The 20,287-nt window shown below is 40.5% G+C and overlaps 1 protein-coding gene and 1 long non-coding RNA gene across 3 annotated transcripts in view; one reads left to right on the top strand and one right to left on the bottom strand.

Annotated features, from left to right (window-relative positions):
* Positions 1-2,757: 2,757 nt before the first annotated feature.
* Positions 2,758-5,202, bottom strand: LOC116866592. Its single transcript, XR_004382429.1, has 2 exons — positions 5,140-5,202; positions 2,758-3,402 (listed from the first exon to the last, which is right to left on the bottom strand). It is a non-coding gene; the product is annotated as an uncharacterized LOC116866592 (long non-coding RNA).
* Positions 5,203-6,311: 1,109 nt separating this feature from the next.
* HHIP (hedgehog interacting protein) overlaps positions 6,312-20,287 on the top strand; it is an 88,368-nt gene continuing 74,392 nt past the window's right edge. For both annotated transcript variants that reach the window (XM_032855612.1, XM_032855613.1), the window contains exons 1-4: positions 6,312-6,613; positions 12,360-12,552; positions 18,403-18,559; positions 19,242-19,443. In XM_032855612.1, coding sequence (XP_032711503.1) covers positions 6,335-6,613; positions 12,360-12,552; positions 18,403-18,559; positions 19,242-19,443 — 831 coding nt within the window. In that variant the 5' untranslated portion in view covers positions 6,312-6,334. The remainder of the gene's footprint in view (positions 6,614-12,359; positions 12,553-18,402; positions 18,560-19,241; positions 19,444-20,287) is intronic.

Here is a 20,287-nt window from a genome sequence, read left to right as displayed (position 1 = left end):
CAATGACTCCTTACCTTGTGTTATGCATTAAATAGTGCCCCCCAAAAGAAATTAAAGTCCAATTGGGGAGGGTATGTGCTATGGTGAGTGTTGTGAAGTGTGTAAACCTGGCGATTCACAGACTTGTGCCCCTGGGGCAAATAATACAGTATACGTTTATGAAAAAAATTAAAAATTAAAAAATTTAAAAAAAAATTAAAGTCCTAATCCTCGGTACCTATGAATGTGACCTTATTTGAAAATGAAGTCTTTGTAGATGATCAAGATGAGGTGGACCTTAATCCAAGAGTTGGTGTCTTTATATAAAGGGGAAATATGGACACATAGACAGATATGGACATAAGGGTATGATACGAAGACATAAAGGGAAGTCCATCTACAAACCAAGGAAAGGAACTCCTGAGACTATCAGAACTAGGAGACGAACAGAAAAGATCCTCCCTCATACCCCTCAGAAGGAACCAACCCTACTGACACTTTGATTTCAGACTCACAGCCTCCAGAGCTGTGAGGGAGTACATTTCTGTTGTTTCAAACCACCTTGTTTATGGTACTTTGTAATGGCAGCCTTAGAAAACAAATACATCCTATCAGTGGCACGTGGTTCCGGTCTCCAGCTTTCTTCTAGCATTCCCATAATCAACTTCATTTCCTCATGCTGGAGAGTACCCACCCTAAGCTGGGCTGCACCCCTCTCTGAGGTGCCTCGAGGCTCTCAGTCAGCTTCTAGTTCTGATAACACCAATTCCTCTTCTGTTCCTCAGTCCCCTACGGATGGGAGCAGCTCCCCGCCGTTACTGTTTTCCTTGGGTTCCCTTTTTGCTTTTTTCAGTTTCCTGACACCCATTTAACCAATGCTTTATATTTAATTCACTCTGTGGATATAGGAAATAACTGGTAGTTTCTTTACTTTTGGCAAGAACCCCCAGTGATAATCATTCATTCAGAGTGAAAGCCAAAATCTGAAACAGAGCTTACAAAATCCTATGCAATCTGTGCCGTCCCTGGCTACTTCTCTGCCAGCGTTTCTCGTCATTTCCTCTGTCACCCACTCTGTTCCAGCCACACTGGTCTCTTTGCTAATCCTAAGACATACCAAACATGCTTGCTTCATGGCCTGTGACTTGCTGTTCCCTATGCTTGTAGACAACTGCATGCATGTGGCTTACTACTTCAAGTCTCTGCCCATACCTCTGGAGACATCTTTGCTCACAATGTATACAAAAGTATTATTTCTCACAACTCCTGCCTTCTCTTGCCCCATAATCCCTTTCCTCCATAGCAGGCATCACCTCCTGGCATACTTTGTATCCGTTTGTTATTTACAGCCTCTTCCAGAAGCGTGCAAGCTCCACGAGAGGATCATTGTTCACTACTGTGTCCCCAGTGCCCAGAGCAGGGTCTGGCACAAAAGTGCCAACTTTTGAAAGGAAGACTGAATAACTGTAGCGAAACCCTTACCAGCAGCCCTACCCTTGAACTATAAAGAGTCTTCATTTTAAAGATGTGTGATTCTTCTTTGGCTTTGTTGGCTGCCTTTCCTCTGTGGAGCCACACTTTGTAGCAGCATCTCCAGAAATTCTTTCACCATGGGCACCTTAAGTTGTGTGTTCCCTTCTGTTTAACAATTGAAATTTTTTTATAATGCAAATATATTCTCCATTTTAAACTTTAAAAGTATTAAGTCAAGCAAGACTGGGCTGTCAGCAGAATTTATGGACAGACTGGTCATTGCGTGATGAGGCTGGTGTAGGGCACGGTATGAGTAGAATGGTGAGTATGAAATTAAGAGTCTTTGCTGGGTTTGCCAAAGAAGAAGGAAATGTAATTCCTGCCCTCGTAGAGCTTAAAACCTCATGGATATTTAACTCCAATGAATGAAAGACAGTTACCAACAATGAACAAATGAAAACAAAAACATCACACCTAAGTGCTGGTTAGGTAAGATGCAATGGCCATTATCATGTCCATTAAAACTACAATAAGCCCTAGAAGTTGAGTAAAAACCAAGGATTTAAAGAGAGAGACAAAGATCAATGAGGATTAGGTATTTGCAAAAGGACAGGACAAATACATGAATATAACTTCATTAGTTACCTAGTTTATAAACTACACTATTATTTAACCTCTCTCCTTATTTACCTCTTTATTCTGTGCCTTCCCTTAAATGTCTCATATTCTAGTCTGAATTCAAATGCTTCTCTACTTTAAACGTTAGGGTGGAGTTACACCATAAACTCGTTCCAACTGAGCTCAGGTCTCAACTGAAATGTCATTTTCACAGACAGACTTTTTCCAGTCACTTAATCTGAAATAAGTGTGCCTTGTTATTCTCTGTCTTAGCATGTTTTTCACAGTCCTTAGCACAATTTATAAAATCATAAGTTATTCTGTGACCTTATCATTTGTCCTCCTTGCTAGATAATAAACTACCTAGAAGCAGAAGTATTATTTGTCATTACTGTATACATACTGCTCACCACAGTGCCTAGCACTTAATATATATTTGTTGAAATATAACAGTATATATTTCTGTGATGAGACCAGGAATTCATATAAAGAACTGACTCCGATACCCAAAATAGTTTTAATTTCAACATTTACTAAGTTTAAGTTGTGCTAATTTCTGATACATAAAAATGTGTATCCACATAACTATATATAGATATAAATACAAACATATTTTATATCCACAGCAATATACACATGCATATATAAATATGCACAAACATAATTCACAACCATAGTAATATTCTGAGCTTTATCTATGAAATTAATTTCAATTTGGTTCAAAAATTTCATCTTTTACAACAAACCTAATCTGTTCATGAGAATCTTCATTCCATCTGAGGTAAGGAATCCTAGGTAGAACTGGGATATGGTATGGGGATGGTCAGAATTGCCCCTCGCCCATACAGGGTACATTGGTACAACTTGGGAAAGGAGCCACATCGTCTGAGTAGACACAACCACGGACCCAAAAACCTGGCTTGGTGAGTGGAGCCTGGCAGGATTTCAGCTCTCATTGGCTGTCCCAGCCAGGTGCCCTGGTACAAGACACAACCTGCTTGTAGGTGGCCATCCTGGAGGGGACTGCTCAGTGGTGATGCAAGCAGAAAGGGATGATCAGGCCACCCTTGTACAGCTTTACTCTTTGCTCAAAAACACTGATTAAATTTGTCTGGCTGAGTTTGGTCAGGTAGGGGGTCTCTTCTTCTTGGAATCACTTCTCTGAAGAGAGACATCTCCTTGAGGGAAGATGATTTCCATGTTCAAGTGTGTACATGGTGTGCCACGTCCAAGTGGACTTTCAAGGCTTAATCTTAAATAAATCAATGCTGATTCTTGAGTCCTAAAAATTACGCTGTCAAGCTGGCTCTAGGTGAGCTGTGCAATTTCCCTCTGGAAAAAAAAAAGAAGAAGAAGAAGAAGAATCAGAAGTTAGTTCCCTTTTATAGCACTATTTAGTGACTTTTTGGAAATTATATCAGTGGCACTGAGAATAAACTCTGCTATTTCATCAGTGATCTGATTTATTGACTGTCATGACTAACAACATACGGGATCAATTCTAGCTCCCATGTATCAAGAAAGAACATGTTTATCTCATTTCAGTAATCTTTTATAAATCTATTTCTTAAAACATAGGGTCACAGATTTTAAGAGCCACATAATTTTTTAAAACTAAAATTAACTTTTCAATGTCCTTGTCTTGGAGTACGAACCATAAGGAAGGAAGGCCTGTTCCAAAACTACTAAGACGAATTCATCATTTGGAGTGGGAGCTCAAACCACCGAAATATAATTTTTTAAATGATTTTTATTTTGGAAATTGAACATAAAACTGGTTATTTGTGAATAAAGGATTGGATAGTGGAAAACAGCGTAGATGGGATCCCTGAGTCCTGGTTGTAGGGCTACCTAATTACTTGAGATTGTGCAAGTGACTTAATCTGGATGGAATCTGTCTTCTCCTGTTTATTAAATGAGAGTTTAAAGTCTTAAGTCCTTATAGCTCTATGATTTATTTTATATTAAAAGTCCTCAATGCAGGAAGAACGTCAGATAAAGCAGTCTGTGGGATCAGAAGTAGCATCTGCGATCACACACATTAAAAAGTCATGCGTATACAACAGCCCCTGAGAGAAATGGTAAGCATGCCATCCCGGACAGTACTGGACCAAATATCGCAGCAGATTTTTTTCAGTTATTCTAATCGGTCACCTCTTTGGGGAAAATCCTCACTCCACTAGTAAATTAGGGTCCAGAAATCGAAAGGGGCAAGGAGAAGCCTTATCTAGCCACTGCGGCCACTTTAATAACAGTAATTCGTTTAATCCGCTGTCCACCTCCACCAACTTTCACGTTAGCTTGGAGAAGTTTATGTCCGAGAAGTGAAGCAAATCCAAATATGGGGAACATTCTTCCATTGCCAAAATGGGAAATCTGCCTTATCTCCTCTTCAAAATCCTAACAGAAAATCTGCTCCCCTGTTAAAAATACTCAAACGGGCAGAAAGCACGTTCTGTGTGCAGTCCCTTACAGGCTCCTTCTCACGCCAACTTGCGGGGATCCCGTAAATGTCAAGTCACCACTCTTAACGTACAGATCTTTTTAGAAACATTTTTACACAGACTTTGTCTACCTGGGGGAAAGGTTAATATCTAGGTACACGGGATACAGTGGGCATCCCGCTTCTGCACGCCCGAAACCCTGCTACTAATTCTTCCTCCAGAACTAACGCCTCTGTAGCCTCTGTATTTACACCCCCGGGGAAATCTCCCCAGGATCCTCCCGCACCCCCTTGAAAATGAATGCTAATTTCTCGGCCAGTTTCCTCCACCTGGCGGGGAGGAACCTGCGCTCCTGCGTCCCGGGGAGGTGCGGGCCGGCCCAGATGATTTCCAGGGCACAGGTGGGTCCCTAGAAAGGGGAGTCCGGGGCCCGCCCGCCAGGCTGGGGGACCCGACATCCCACCTCACGCACGCACACGCGCTTGTGCCACTTCGGGAGCGCGCAGCACCTTCAGCAAGGACGGGTACTTCTCCAATAGTCTTCAAACCGTCTTAACCTACTCAGCGGCTCTCAGCGTTTGAGTTGTCCCCCGCCTCTAAATCAGACCCCGGGGAAGAGCTTTACCGACTCGAGTTTCACGTTGGAAATCACCGGGGAGCAGGGGAATCCGTGCGGCGGGGAGACGGGAAAGGGACCGAAAAACTACCTACCGCCAACTCCAGCCCACTCCGTGCATCCTCCCCCGCCCGGGGCGAGGGGCGGGCCGAGGGTTGGGGGTGGGGGGAGGCCTGGAAGGGGCCCCTCCCTTCTCACCCCCCGCGGCCCACTTTTACTCACTTGCTCTCCAAGCCTGGGCTTGGCCTCCTTTACCCAGGGGTAGTGCAGAGGGGTTGAGGGGAGGAGAGAGGAGCCAGCGAGCAATCTCAGTCTCTCCGGGCCCGCGGGCCGAAGGACCAGGGCCATGGACGCCCCCAGCCGGGCACCTCGGCGAGGCGGGCGCGCTCGGTCCCGCGCCCTCGAGACTGGCTCCGAGGGCTCCACCGGGCCCTCCCCCTCCGTCCGCCGCCTCGGGCTGCTGCCCCTCCCCGCCGCAGCCGCGAGGCCGTCGGGCCCGGGAGACGCGCTCTCGCTGGGGCCGCCCCCTCCCCTCCCCACCCCCCCGCTCCCCCGCCCCCCTGCCCCGGCTGGGTCCGGGCGGGGGCGCGCAAGGAGCGGTGACGTCAAGGGGCGCGCGGTGGCAGCACCTCCCCGCGCGCTAGTTAAAAAGAAGAAGAAAAGAGGGAGCGAAACATGAGAGGCTGTGTGAGAAGCTGCAGGCGCCGGCAGAGGAGACCTCAGCATCATCTAGAGCCCCGCGCTGGCCCTGTCCGCGCCTGCCCCGCCGCTGCCGCCGCCGCCGTTTCTGTTCCTGCTACTGTCTCACCTAAACAACTCCCGTTACACGGACAAGTGAACCTCTGTGGCCGTCTTCTCTTCCTCTTCTTCCTCCTCCTTTTCCCACTCCTTCTCCTCCCACTTCCCAGCCGCAGCAGGAAGCCCCTAACCCAACTGACACTCGCGCAACTGCAAACGGTGTCATCCGGACAACTTTATCTCGCTCCTCGGACTCCCCTAAGGCATTGGACCCATCGCCTTATCTTTTTATTTTTTTGCAAAGTTGCATCGCTCCACATATTTTCGCCCCCGCCACCACTCTCTGCCTCTCGAGTGTCCCCCGCAGCCTCCTCCTGGAGCTGCGCCCTAGTGCCCCTGCTGGGCAGTGGCGTTCCCCCCCACCCCCCATCCTCCTGCGCCGAGCCCCTGCCGCTCGGGGCAGACGATGCTGAAGATGCTCTCCTTTAAGCTGCTGCTTCTGGCCGTGGCTCTGGGCTTCTTTGAAGGAGATGCTAAGTTTGGGGAAAGAAGTGAAGGGAGCGGAGCAAGGAGGAGAAGGTGCCTAAATGGGAACCCCCCGAAGCGCCTGAAAAGGAGAGATAGGCGGATGATGTCCCAGCTGGAGCTGCTGAGTGGGGGAGAGATGCTGTGCGGTGGCTTCTACCCTCGGCTGTCCTGCTGCCTGCGGAGTGACAGCCCAGGGTTGGGGCGCCTGGATAACAAGGTAAGCACGCACCCGCCTCATAGATGCGAGACTGACGTCCTGGCTAGGTGGGGGTTCCCCGCGGCTCCAGAAATGCTGGTGGCTGTGAGGAGGGCGAAACTTGTTCGGAGAGTTCTTTCCGATAACTTTTCTGAAGTGCTAGTGTGATTTGGTCGTGCGTTTCTCTGGGGTGCGCAGATAGCTCTCCCGCCCCCGAGTCCGCGGTCGGGATGCTGTGCAAAACTGCCGGTCTCAGAAAAGAGAAGCTTCTGTGGTACCCGCATTCTGGGCTGGGTAAATATTTTAAAAGAATCGCGATTAGCAGTGTGTTTTGGATCGAATCGGGCATTGGCTGCGGTGAAACTGTAAATTAAGGTGGTTGTGGTTTCCGGTTTATTTTTCTAGGGTAACAAGATTTGTGCAGTTTTCTCCACGTGCTCGGTTAGGGAGAGGATTGAATCGTAAAGGATGTTGAAGCATGGTTGGTTTATGAGCCCCAGCCCCGTCAGAGGGGGTTGTCTTGCATTACAATAGTTAAGCTGCGAAAAGGAACTCCTGCTACTCCCGTTGAGAACCCGAAAGACTGGCGAAAGATTTTGCTGGGGCATATTTGTCTCAGAAAACTGAGACTATTCTCTCCGCCTCGGTTTGTAATGTTTTGAAACATTGTAAATTCGGGCTTTGCATGGCAGTGAGTTGTCTAGGAACATCTTCTCTAGAAATTGGTTTTAGGAGTAATGGCATTTACACTTTGCTTGTGTTCTTAAGTCTAAACAAATATGGAAGAGTGTTGGTTGAGTGTAAAGGCAAGCTTATTTTTGAGTTTGCAACATCTTTCTTGTCATGGGATGCAGCAACGTGTGCTCTCTACTGTACTGCAAGGCAGGCGGGGGATCACGTCATTAACAATCCCTGCACGTGAAATAAACAATCAGGTGTCTTTGCTCCCCCTCCCTTTCTCCATTTTAGGTTTAATTAAGAATTCCTCTGTTACAACACTGCAGTTGTCAAGGTCTGAGAGACTCTTGGAAAACTTGCGCTTCAGTCTTGCTGGCCCAGGCATTAAAAAAAAAAAAAAAATACCCAGGCTGAATCTAATTTTTATGCTCAGTTCACGGTAGATTTCACTCTATTCTCATGTAAACAGCTCCTACGAATCAACATATGTGTCTGGGTGGTATCTCTCACTTTGTTTTGTAACAAAAAGCCATATTGCATCATTTAATTTGCTCAAGTCATGCAAATAGGAAAAAATCAATAGGACAAAAAGGGGTCGACTTATCCTCCTCCCCACTAAACTGTTGCCCACACACAGAGTCCTGTTGCTTATGGCAAAAGAATAACAACAACACCATTGTGTTTGTTAGTTGGTTCACTAATGGGTGAAACTAGAGAACATCATTCTCTTTCAGTCCCCAGCTCTGTCCAAATGTTCATGCCTTTTGAGGGAGCATTTGTCCAACTCCCTCTATTCCCAGATGAGTGAGAACTGTCTTGCTGCAGGTTTTCAGCTGCAACTCTCTCTTTATTCTTACCATATGCAGCAGTAGTCTGAGATTCAGGGAACAGATATTCCAGCATTTTATTCAAAACAATGTCATTAAGCTCCTGTATGGTAATTGAATTAAATTAAAAAAAAAAAAAAAGCTACATTCACATTATCTGCAGGATTTTACCAGGAGACCAGAAGAACCAGGAAATTCATAGAAGGGCTTAGAAATATTTGCCATTAAGTCTCCCTGTGTGCAATGTACACTATGAATATACCAATGATCTGCAGACCCCTGCAATACTGAACTCATCCAGGAGCATGAGAAATGAAAACTTTGTTAACTAAATAGAGTGGGGAGTTGGAGGAGTGGGGGGGGAGGAACTGAGGGGAGTCATAACCCTTAAGAGGTGTTATATAAATTTTTTTTAAGAAATCATTCTTTAGGAAGAAATCTGCCACGTTAGCTATCCACATTCCTTTCCGTTTTACGTGCTTCCAATCTCCAACAAACCCCTACTCATTTGGAAAATGTGTCTGAATTAAATTTGGTACACTAGACTTTGCTGGTTCCATTACAAGGGCTTTATAAACCAACAATACTCAAATTGTTCAAAACAGAGTAGTGATATAGCTGTGCATGTGCATTCTTGACCTATGTTAGTTCTCAAGTTTTAATAGTTTTTAAAACATGTTATTTTATAATAAACTTCAGTGTTTCCCTGTTTTCCCCTAAGCCTTTCTGGCTTATAATATATGTTAGGGTCTTATTTCATAATGTGTGTACAGGAGAGATGATGGCTATTTGAACGGACCCATTTTTGTTTATGGAAAAAAAAAAAAAATCCCAAGAAGGATTTGTGCAACTTTTCAAGAAACTACAAGCATAGCTTCCTCCTACAGGAAGAAACTTCATAGATAGTAGCAAACAAGGTAGGAATATTAAGCATGCTCCTCTGTGCAATTAAGTCAAATTTACAAACTAACACATTTTCTTTAATGTAATGAACTAAGATTGAGTTCAGTCCTTTGGCCATGGTATTATGCTTTCATATTCTAATTTTTAGTACAGTTTAGTAATCTTGTGTATTGTAACGAGATTATTAACTACCATTATAAATAAATACTGCCAAAATTTAGGAAGTTACATTGTCTTGGCAATATTTTTTTGCAGCTCCTAAATACAACATGCTAAAAGGATCTAATTCCCATTAGCCAAATTGAATCCGCAGCCAACTGAAATACCCCCATTTCTAAAACTTAACTTGTAGCCACAGAGGCTTAGACGCTCTCTCTACCTTGGGTGGTTTCACAGCCAAAGCTGTCAAGGAATGGGTGAAAAGTAATTGTTTTCAAGTGTGCCCTTTTACAATCATTTGTTTGCTCTGGCTCTTTCAGGGACAAAGGCTATTGTTGAACACATCCAACTAAACAAATAACTCATCCTGGGGTCCCTTTAACAGCTGCCTTAGTACAATGATCTATTTACATATTAGCCTAAAATTGAAACTGAACTCTTTAATGACATAATCCAGCACTATAGTCCAGAGACGCATGTGTTCTAGCCAACAGCTGAACAACCTTGTAGGCATATGATTTTTAGAAATAACTTTTTGTGTACCAAGTGATCTTAAGGCGACATCTTAATATACTGTCATGTATTTTCTCCTTTTGTCTGCTCATCGAACCCATGTGGGTGCCTTTTTATCCTCTTTGTTCAGTTACTTGATAAATAAAGAGAAATACAGAAGGTCTCTGTCACCCATTTTACCATTTGTTGATAAGCTATAGTTGTAGGCCACGCTCCACTGTGTGTATTCCAGTATTTATCTTACCTTTCTTCTATGGATTTTCCTTTCTTGTGGCTCAAGATTAAAGGATGACCTGCCAGATGTTATAAATTAGTCAGCAACAGCCACAATCATTACTAGGCATGCTGTAATAATGTTTCGAAGTTTTACATGACTTTCAAAGTATATTTAGTTAAACCACTATAATTTGATGGTTTCATAGATGGCTTTTAAAAATCGAAACAGGAAATTAGCTTAAATTTCTTCTTAAGATTGATGACCTTGTCAGACATAAAGTTAAGGACCTATATGGACACAAGCACATAGGCAAAAAAAAGAAGAAAAACTACCCTACACGCACCAGGACTCATCTGTCTAAAACAGTGTTGCAGCTTGGACTGAGTCCGTTTAATTGACTTCAGTAAGACTATTGGTTCATTGAAACCAAAGCCAGAATGATGGCTCTATCTATCTTCAAATAGGTATTTACACTGCAGACCTCACACAGAGCAAAATGTTACCATCCTGCTGGGCCAGAACAGCATGAAACTTTACAGAGAATAACATTATACTCGATTTCAGATAATTTATTGAATCCTATTTCTGAAACTTTTTGATGAGAGATCTTGTGGCCAGAACACATTCCAAAAATTGTAAAAGACAAAATTCTTCAGGCACTAAAATCAAGCTCTTCCTGGACAGCAGCTGGGAGGGTGTATGAGGATCATTTTGTTTCAGCTATAAAAAAATGGAAGCATGCATATTCTCCATAAAACTAAAGGTAATTATATTCCAGTTTTTCAGCCAGCAAAAAAGGTGACTTCAGCATCCTGCAGTTGTTTTGTTCTTAGTGCCCTGCTGTACGATAAGCAAACAGAACAAAGTTGAACAGTATTAATATTGAATAGATCTGGTGAGGTCTGCCAGAATATGGACAATAAAAGACATTTAAAACATTCTTGGAATGCAAATTCTAAGTGTCTGGCGTATGTTTCCTTTCAGAAAACTTTAACCATTTAAGCAATTGTCATTTAAATAAATTGATAAAAATCAAAATGTAAATATAATTGTGATTAATAATAACTTTTCTGAATGTTGTAGATAGTTACAACACATTGCAAAATATATATAGTTTTTTTGAAATAGGGTAACTTCTATGGAACTTTTAATTACTGCATGCTAAAGTTTTATCATGCTTGTATTCAGTGATACTTTTTAGTCACTTTGTTCTCTCAGGTCCAAATTTCGTGATCATCTAGAATATCTTTATCATAAAAAACAGAAGCCATGCCGTTTACTCAAATTAGAACTTCCTTGTGAATGAAGTATTTGCTTTAAACAATGATCTGAAGTTTCAGATGTTAATTTCAGTTCATAGTTCTAAAGAAATAATTAGGCATAAATGTAGTTATATAAACAGAAAAGGTATGAAATTTATTCCCATTATGAAAAATCAATACTTAATTTAGACAACACTACATTTCAAGTCTCAAATATTGTGCTGGTATTGTCTTCCATGTCTATTGGAGGAGCTCCTGAAGTCGTTTTTTTTTAAAGTTAGTACTAGACACCAAGACCAACTTCATTAACAAATTACTAACCTCAGTGAATCAGTAACTCCTGAATTAGTCTTACTGAAATAAAAGATGTAATACTGTATACATAAAGATAAAAGTCTGAAATAAAAGATATAATACTGTATAAATAAAGATAAAGTATTCCTTTTTTTTTTTTTACTAAAACTCACTAAATCCTATACAAAAGCACTTTTATTAAACCCCTGTGTTTATTCATGCATATAACATACCTGAGGAGCTAGTTAGAAAGTTTTTCCTGGCTAAGATAAAATGAATAATAAAAATTGGTCTTAAACCAGTTCAGCTTCAGATATTTTTTTTATACAACATGAAAAGAAGGTATTTCCCCCACTGTAGGAAACTTTCCCTATGCAATCTGTAGATTGAAAACTACCTGAAATTAGAGAAACATAATTCCAGTAATATCCCTGAGAATATCATATTAGGAATATCAGGAGTGAACTACATTTTTACCTGAGACACAAATAACCATGTCTTTGAAAATTCTGCTTTACATACAGTTGGATAAAGGTATTTAGAGGATTTAGAGGATAAAGGTATTTAGAGTAAATATCAGTCACTGTACACTTTGACACAGAGCAAAATGATAAATGGTTACAGGGTCTCAGTACTATTGTTGTTTAGTTTTTCATACCTGAAAGATAAGCAGACTTTGACCTGCAAGAGTAAGAAGCACTTTTGTGCATCCTTACCCTCTGCTCCCCCATCTCAGCCCAAGAGACTCCACTTATATCCTTATTAAAGGCATTCTGTATTTGTGACATGGTAATTCTTTTCAGACAACCGCTGTGGCTAAGTTACATGAGTCTACTTATAGGATTACAAAAAACATAACTAAACCTAACTTCACGTGACTAAAGAGAAGTTTGTTTCTGATTTATGGCTTTCAGATATTTTCTGTTACCAACAACACAGAATGTGGGAAGTTACTGGAGGAAATCAAATGTGCACTTTGCTCTCCACATTCCCAGAGCCTGTTCCACTCACCAGAAAGAGAAGACTTGGAAAGAGACCTTGCACTTCCCCTGCTCTGCAAAGACTATTGCAAGGAATTCTTTTATACTTGCCGAGGCCATATTCCAGGTAAAAAAAAAAAAAAAAAAGGACAAATTAAATAAATTACTGCAGAATATCCTTATAAGATACCTGTTCTTAAATGCTCGCTTCTGAGGGGGTAAAATTTATCTCACCTACCCAAAAACCTATTTTTACCTCACAGTTAACCTTGACAAATTTGTAAACTTTCAGAATTGCTGCTAAAAAGCTTACTGTCATTCCGGTCTACAAACAGTATGTTGGTTTTGTTGAGATGTTTTACATTTGCTAAATCGATAATACAGTTGGTGGTCTTTATAGGCATTGGATTATCCGTACAGATTTCTTGATGTCTTTTTCATCTGCCAGCATCAATATCAAGACAGCTTCCTTTTCTACCTAGCTGATACCAAAGTGCAGATTGACCACAGACTCTTAAGGTCTTACTTCCTTAAATAAAGAATTATTAGAAATCCAAAGTAACACCTTACACAGCACCTTCACATATAATGCGAATTTGCTCCTCAAAAACTCTGTGCTGCAGGAAAGAAAAGTGGAGTCATCCCCATTTGACCAATGAGGATGACTGAGCCTCAAGAGACGTTAAATGCCTTAACCGAAGTTGTGTGGCGAGGAAGTGATAGGATAGATATAGAAGTTCATAGGCTGACAGTGTCACAAATATATCTGCTTACTACCTTATTTTGGACCCTAAAAAACAAATAGATTCTTGGACCTTGGTTACTTTTACCATCCAAAGTTTGTAAACTTTGGCTGTTGTTGCTTCAGTTGGAAGAATCAACATAGAGATACAAAAGAATTTAACGAGACAGATTCTGTTTAGTTAGGCAGAGTCACACACAAACAAATCTACTGAAGCTAACAGTTTATAAAACTAAACGGCATTGAAGGAAAAGACAAGTTTTAAGAACTGTAGTATGCGCTTGGAGACCTTTTTTAACTGCTATGCATATTTTACATTTTTCTCTGACCCAGAAAAGTGTACATTCTTTATTTTTTTTTTTAATAGAGCTCTCTTACTAACCTAAGAAAACATTTTGACTAGGTTTGCTTGCTTCCTTTGGTGTACCATACATGTATCTAAACCCATTTGTGAGAAAATATTATTATTGTCTTTGTAAACTACCACCATGTCTGAAAGGCTTTTCTTGAACCAGCTGTTTCTTCCCCTTTATCACATTCCCCAAGGCAGAGTAGAACAAGTCACGGTTGCCTAGATGTCCCACAAAGAAGCGCTAACAGATTAGGTACCATGAAGGTTTGCTGCAAATCTCAGGTCTTGAAGGTTTGCCTTTACCCATATAAATTGAAAAGTAATATGGGCACTTACCATTTTCATCCACCTTTATCTACCTGAGATAAATACAACAGTGCTGGATTTAAGGACTCACCCCTAAGGTCTCTACAGATGTGAGTTATTTTAGCTTCCAAAACAAACAACAGAGAGCAACATCCAGCAAAAGAGAGAGAGAGTGTCACAAATAGCTCAGGAGCTAGACCTGCAAGCACCTCGCTCCCCAGATCAACATATGTGGTGACGAATGACAAATTTATGTTTCTACAAAGTTTGTGTATATGTAAAACTGCCGAAGAGCATCAAGATGTCAAGTGCTTTTGGGGGCCACCCAGGCTGCCTTGAAAGACAACCAGATGAAAGCTCCACTCCAGTGGTGGGTAGAGAAGCAAGGGTGCTTTCCAGGGACAGGTTACAGGCTCCAGCAACAGGCAGAGGGGGACTTCCCCTGCATCTGTCAGAAGCTAATAATCATTCTAAAGACTGGTCCCAAAAGTGAAACACACTCTTGGTGTTAATTTATGTTAACCAATTTGTTTCCAGACTTATCCAGGGCACAGAGCTGACCATTTTCTAAAGTATGATAGATAAGACGGGACTCTCCCCACTCAGCCCTTGACCCAACACAGAAGGCTCTTTACGGTTCCGGAACACTTATTTTTCAGAAATTGCCCTCAAAACAAATTTTTAACATTTTCACCTTCTTAAGTCTACAGAATGACATGGTTTACTATCCTCTAGAGTTCATAACTGCAGGAAAGAGATACTTTGTGATTCTTTCTTATAAGAAGTCAATATATTTGACTTTCCTCATTAATAGCCTCATCTTCCTGCACATGAAAAACTTGAAAATCCACCACTAGGGCACTTGCCGAAAGGGGTTGAGAGAGGGGGAAAGAAAAAATCTCAAAGGCATCTTCATTTTCCCCCCATTGCCCAGTAGGTCAAGAAATAAACAGAAATGCTCTATCCCTGTGCTTCACCTTCATGAGTTTAAGAAAGCACCAGTCACCTTGGAATCCAAGAACATCCAGAAGATAACTGTGCTTTAGAAACTGTAATTCAGAAATATTCATGGTCTGCCTCTATTCAAAACATGAAAAAAGTTAAAAGACGGTAGTGGAGATACACTAGTGTTTTATTAATCATAATATTCTCCAGTTGTGAATTGACTTAAGGAAGTAAATTCTTAAAACTCATAAAAGAGCAAAATTGCATTTGAAAATAAAAGAAAAACAAACACCCACACAGGCACACAGGCGCTCCCTGCTCAGACCAGCGGCCCTCTTCTCTGCCTGCCGTATGGAGCAAGGCGATGCTTTGCTGTTCCCGAAACAAACATAGCACACTCTGTGGAAAGGGTGGAAACGCACGTTCAGTGGCCTTGCTTCCTCCTTTATACTTGTTACCGCGAGTTTCATGATATACTTTTTCTCACCCTCAGGCCGTCCTCTCTTCAGCTGTAGGTTATTTAGTGCGAAATGTCTGTATGCAATTAGTTCAATTGGTTTAATCCTGTTGCTAATGAGGCCAAGGTCAAGGGTTTGATTCCACTGAGTCTCTGTAGTCCATAGCCAGTCCTGACCCCAGTCAGATACCTTACACATGTGGCTTATTAGTCCCCGGGAGAGCAAACCAGACGGAATGGATGGATACATCAAAATCCACTACCTCTATTAGAAAATGCTGTCAAGGGCAGGCCTCACTGACAGTGGGTTTTCTTGTGTTTTGTTTTTTTCCTTATCACGGTGAACAGCATACATAATGAAGAAAAGTAACTTTTCTCTAGCATACATGGCCAAGAGGAAAGCTAGAGCTTAGAACATTCCACAGAGAATATTTATTTACATCAGTATGTTGTGCATTGCTTTGTGGTATAGTAGGACTGGATTCATCGTGATCCAGAATAGTTACAGGTCCAGGGTATTTGATAAATTATCAGGAATTTTAAAGATGCCGCTGCTGGAAAAATCCACGTTATTTCCATCATCAGTAGACTTGATCATACTATGATGATCCAAAGTGAACTAAACACCCACCTTCGGTAAAATGCCGCTTGGGGTATTGTCCCAGATAGAAGGGTACCATTTGGTAAATTATATCTTCCCTGACAGTAAACAAATGTAAACCCAGTGTCCTGAAACCAGGTTCCTTTTAGCTATTCACAGGAAAATATATCCTAGTCATCACTGTCCACAAAATCAGATCATTTAAGGTAAACTATTAACAAAAGTATAAGATGTTGAGATTCAAATATCATAATTAGGAGGAAAATGTCCATATTTTTATGTGTCTTTTGAGTTGGCTCCCTCCTTTACCCTTACTCAGTTTGCATAGATTCTGTAAAAAGCTAGGAGTAATTCACTGTTAATTCCATTTTTGTTTTAATTTGGTAAGAGAACACCTTTGGAGCCATAGGGCTTATGAATCTATGCTCTTTAATCTTCAGGTGTTACATTTGAAAATGATTTGTCACTTCCACGTTTGTCCCCAGCCAATAACCTTGTCGAATGGAATCAGCCATCAGCATTGTTTGTTAATTTTCTCTTAAGATGGTATTGGTTTGCAGACAGTAATCCTGGATGGAGATATTTCTTAAAAAGCCAACTTGAAATTTCTTATCAATTTCACTTTGAAATTTTTATGTGATCTTGCAGGCAAAGATCATATTAAAGTGAAATTTCTCATTTACACATTCAGTTATAAATATATCCATAGTATGACAGTATTCCTGCATGCATAATATTGGCATGGAGATCTTGATGCCTGATGGGGGCTGTGTGTGTGTGTGTGTGTGTCCCCAGAGAAAGATCAAGCCCAAAACTGCAAAAAGTTTGCTTTAGCAACGCCGTTTTCCTTCTCTTTTTACATCAAACAGTCTTGTTCAACACTACTGAGCAGTTTTCATCTATGTGCTTAGCCAGGAAAGAACGGAGGAGAAAAGTTATCTTTTGTAAACAGTGAATCACTGAAGAAGAGTAAATGCTGCCTCCTTTCTTCCTCTCCCCAATTTCTAATCCCTGAATTTTTTTCAAAGAAGGATAACCTCCTTCCAGCTGCCTTGCCCCTCCCATGAAGCACCCCTCCCAGCTGCCGTGCCTCCTTTCAGTCTCACCCTTACCCCACCCCTACACACACACACACACACACACACACACACACTCAAGGACATCTGCTCTCACTTGCCTGATTTCCAAGGAGAAGATGTTTCCTCACAGGCTAGTCCCGTACTGGTCTTGAAGAGTCTGTCTCAGAAATTTAGGGATGATACATTTTACCCAAAAGTTAGGTCAAAATGTACATCAGGACTCTCAGAATTCTCAGATTAGTTTTAAGTTTGAGGGGGCCCAAGTCAAGCTCCTAGAAAATAGACTTTTAGTCTTTCACGTTCCACGGATAAGTCTCACTTGGTTGTGCCCAGTTCTTGTTCTTAGAAATCCTTGCAAACCTGAATCCATTACACAGCTTCTAAACATCAGCCGAGGGACAAGGTACCTTCATCACAAAGCTGTTATGTGTACAATAATCTAAATTGTTAGGTAAAAATCAAAGTGTTATGTGTAGTTAAAGATATGAGACCTGCAGCAGGAAGTTAGGACATCATATAAGGTTGACTCTGGTAACAACATCATATTCTGAAAGCAGAAGTAATCAGAATATGGAAGGAATCTTAGTAATGTGCCCCCCCCCAAAATACCTTATTTACTCAAATTGTGAAAATAATGACAAAATTCTTTTTTTTGTCATAAAGTCCTCCTCCCCTTTAGTAAATATAGTTGTTTTTATTTGATTAAAAAAAAAATTCTCAATCGGTAAAAGAAGAGAAAACATCTTTCAGATCCCTTTAAGTAAGTCTGTTTTGCATTTCTGTTTTGACTTTTCATATTTTTTTCAGTGAGGGTGGCATACCAGCTTTCTGATTGAGAAGACTGAAGGGATAGTTTAAATATAGTTCTTATATTACAAGATAAGCATTATTTTCTGTAAGCGATGCGTAGGAAAAAGGCACATACGTATTTGAAGATGGAGGCTCTGTTCTTAACACCGTCATAGTGAGTCAGTCATTTATTACGACATATAAGGACCTTGTGATATTCAGTAGATTTATTATTCAATCACATGTGAGTGACAGAGAAAAAGATTGTAAAATGACCCAAATAGGCACCTGATGATCTATTTCTTTCTTGACTCTAGTGTGTTCTTCTTAGGATGTTATTTGTTATGGTAGGGAGGAAAAGTGCTGACCAGTGATGGGATAAACTTACAAGTACAACATATGGTAAATGAGGAAGCTTGCAAAGGGTCAGTGCAATAAGATTAACGCTGGATTTGGATTCTGTGTATTCCGTATGAGTCTTTTAAGATATCCCATACCATATTATTTCACTTTAACAGAAATTCTTAAATTTTGGTTAAAAAAAAAATGGAAATCCCAAGCCAAAAAGTGGTCCTTTCTTTTTATTATTTTCCTAGAATATTCATATACTTTCTAAAACATGTTTCCCATATTTTGTCTTTCAAATAGGGCATTTTTACTGTTATGCTAACTATTTCTAATGAGTCTTTCTGCATTTTTTTTAAAGGTGTCCTTCAAACTACTGCTGAAGAGTTTTGTTTTTACTATGCAAGAAAAGATGGTGGGTTGTGCTTTCCAGATTTTCCAAGAAAACAAATCAGAGGACCAGCATCTAACTACTTGGACCAGATGGAAGAATATGACAAAGTGGAAGAGATCAGCAGGTTCATAAAGATAAATGCTCTTTAATCTTAAAAAACAAAAACAGAAACAAAAAACCAACTGACCAGTTTTGTGGTTTTGTTAGTGAATCAACTGTCTGTGTTTGATTCCAGCAGCTATCTCCTCCAGACGCTTTTTTTTTTCTTTTTGGTAGTTTGCTTCTCTAACATCACATTTGCTTAAATGCCTTTAATGCTTAGACTACTAATCTTTTATTATGAGTTTGGCCTCTCTGTGATTCACGTGAATTTCATGATTATAGTTTTAAACTTGACCTTTATGGCTGTTGTTAGCATATGGAAATAGCACAATTCTTATTAGCAAATCAGAGTTTTATAAATAGATCTCAGAACTTTCTCTCTGAGGGCCTTTCTGTAAGGCTTAATTATTGTGAGTAAAGCTAATTTTAATTAGAGTCACTGAAAGAGAAGATGATGAGCTCATGAAATTTTAAAATCTGTAAAATTTTTATTTTGATTCTCTCTTTGACTTTTTTTGGTAGAAGCCTATTTGTTCCACTGAAAAGAACTTAAAAGAATCATATGGTGACTTTTGGGCTAACAGCACGTCATGATTCTCAAAACCATTGATTCCTAGAGGAAATAGATTTTGAAAAGGATGCAAGTACATCCTTTACCTCCTTCACCTCAAGAAAAGCTTACTGGTTTTCTTTAATTTGTTTAGAAAGCACAAACACAACTGCTTCTGTATTCAGGAGGTTGTGAGTGGGCTGCGCCAGCCTGTCGGCGCCCTGCATAGTGGGGATGGCTCGCACCGTCTCTTCATTCTGGAAAAAGAAGGTTACGTGAAGATACTTACCCCTGAAGGAGAAATTTTCAAGGAGCCTTATTTGGACATTCACAAACTTGTTCAAAGTGGAATAAAGGTTGGCTTTTTAAATTTTATTTCTCTTTGCTCTGGCTATGTTGATTTTATTTTAGTGTTCTCGCTCTCGCTGAAAGTATTTGTAATAAAAAGAATGTTTAAGGAGAACGTAAGGAGACAACCTAAGGGGACAGTAATTTACGACAACTGATTGGGGACAGTGACATGACATTTTTAATATTCTTTGGTGACTCTTAAGCAGTGCCATCCGGTTGATATCTTGACATGCTTTCCTTGTGTAAATTACAGATTGAAAATAATACCTGGTTTTATAAAGTATGTGTTTAAATGTTGTTTACTAGGCATAATACTTAGAACTGTGTATCAGCACTTGCTGGTAGAAACAAAGAGGTCTTTCGGTTATTTTGGCAAGAGCAAAGCATTCGTTTACTGCATCTGTTTTTGCGTCTGTCATAAAAAATGCTACCTTTACTGTGACTTCCTTGTACAATGTTTTTACAGGTAAGTCAAATGTTTTCATCGATAATTGGCCATTTTTATATTACATATGCATGTGCTGCCTTCTCTCACTTCTCCAGTTTGAATTCTCATGTTAGATAATGTCCTAGTGTATACATAAAATTACTGTCAAGTTTGACAAGAGCATAATATGTTATATTATTAGCAGTACGAAGCTGTAAAGTAAACTGACGTTTTAAAATTGAGGCACATTCAATAGCTCATGACTAATTTAGAATGAGACAAAGTAGCAGTACGATTTGAGAAGAACTGGTTGTCTTTTGTACCTGGGAAGAAAAGTCAAAGGAGGATGTATATTCTTCTACTCATGTAGAAATGAACTCCTCCTTGCTTTGTTGAGCTTTATTCAAAGGCATGGACATCAA

The sequence above is a fragment of the Lontra canadensis genome, unplaced genomic scaffold (assembly GCF_010015895.1).
Source record: "Lontra canadensis isolate GAN:19392208 unplaced genomic scaffold, GSC_riverotter_1.0 scaffold10, whole genome shotgun sequence".
In the NCBI taxonomy this organism is placed as follows: Eukaryota; Metazoa; Chordata; class Mammalia; order Carnivora; family Mustelidae; genus Lontra; species Lontra canadensis.
The sequence above is the reverse complement of the archived record's forward strand: the minus strand, read 5'-3'. Positions and strand labels throughout refer to the sequence as shown.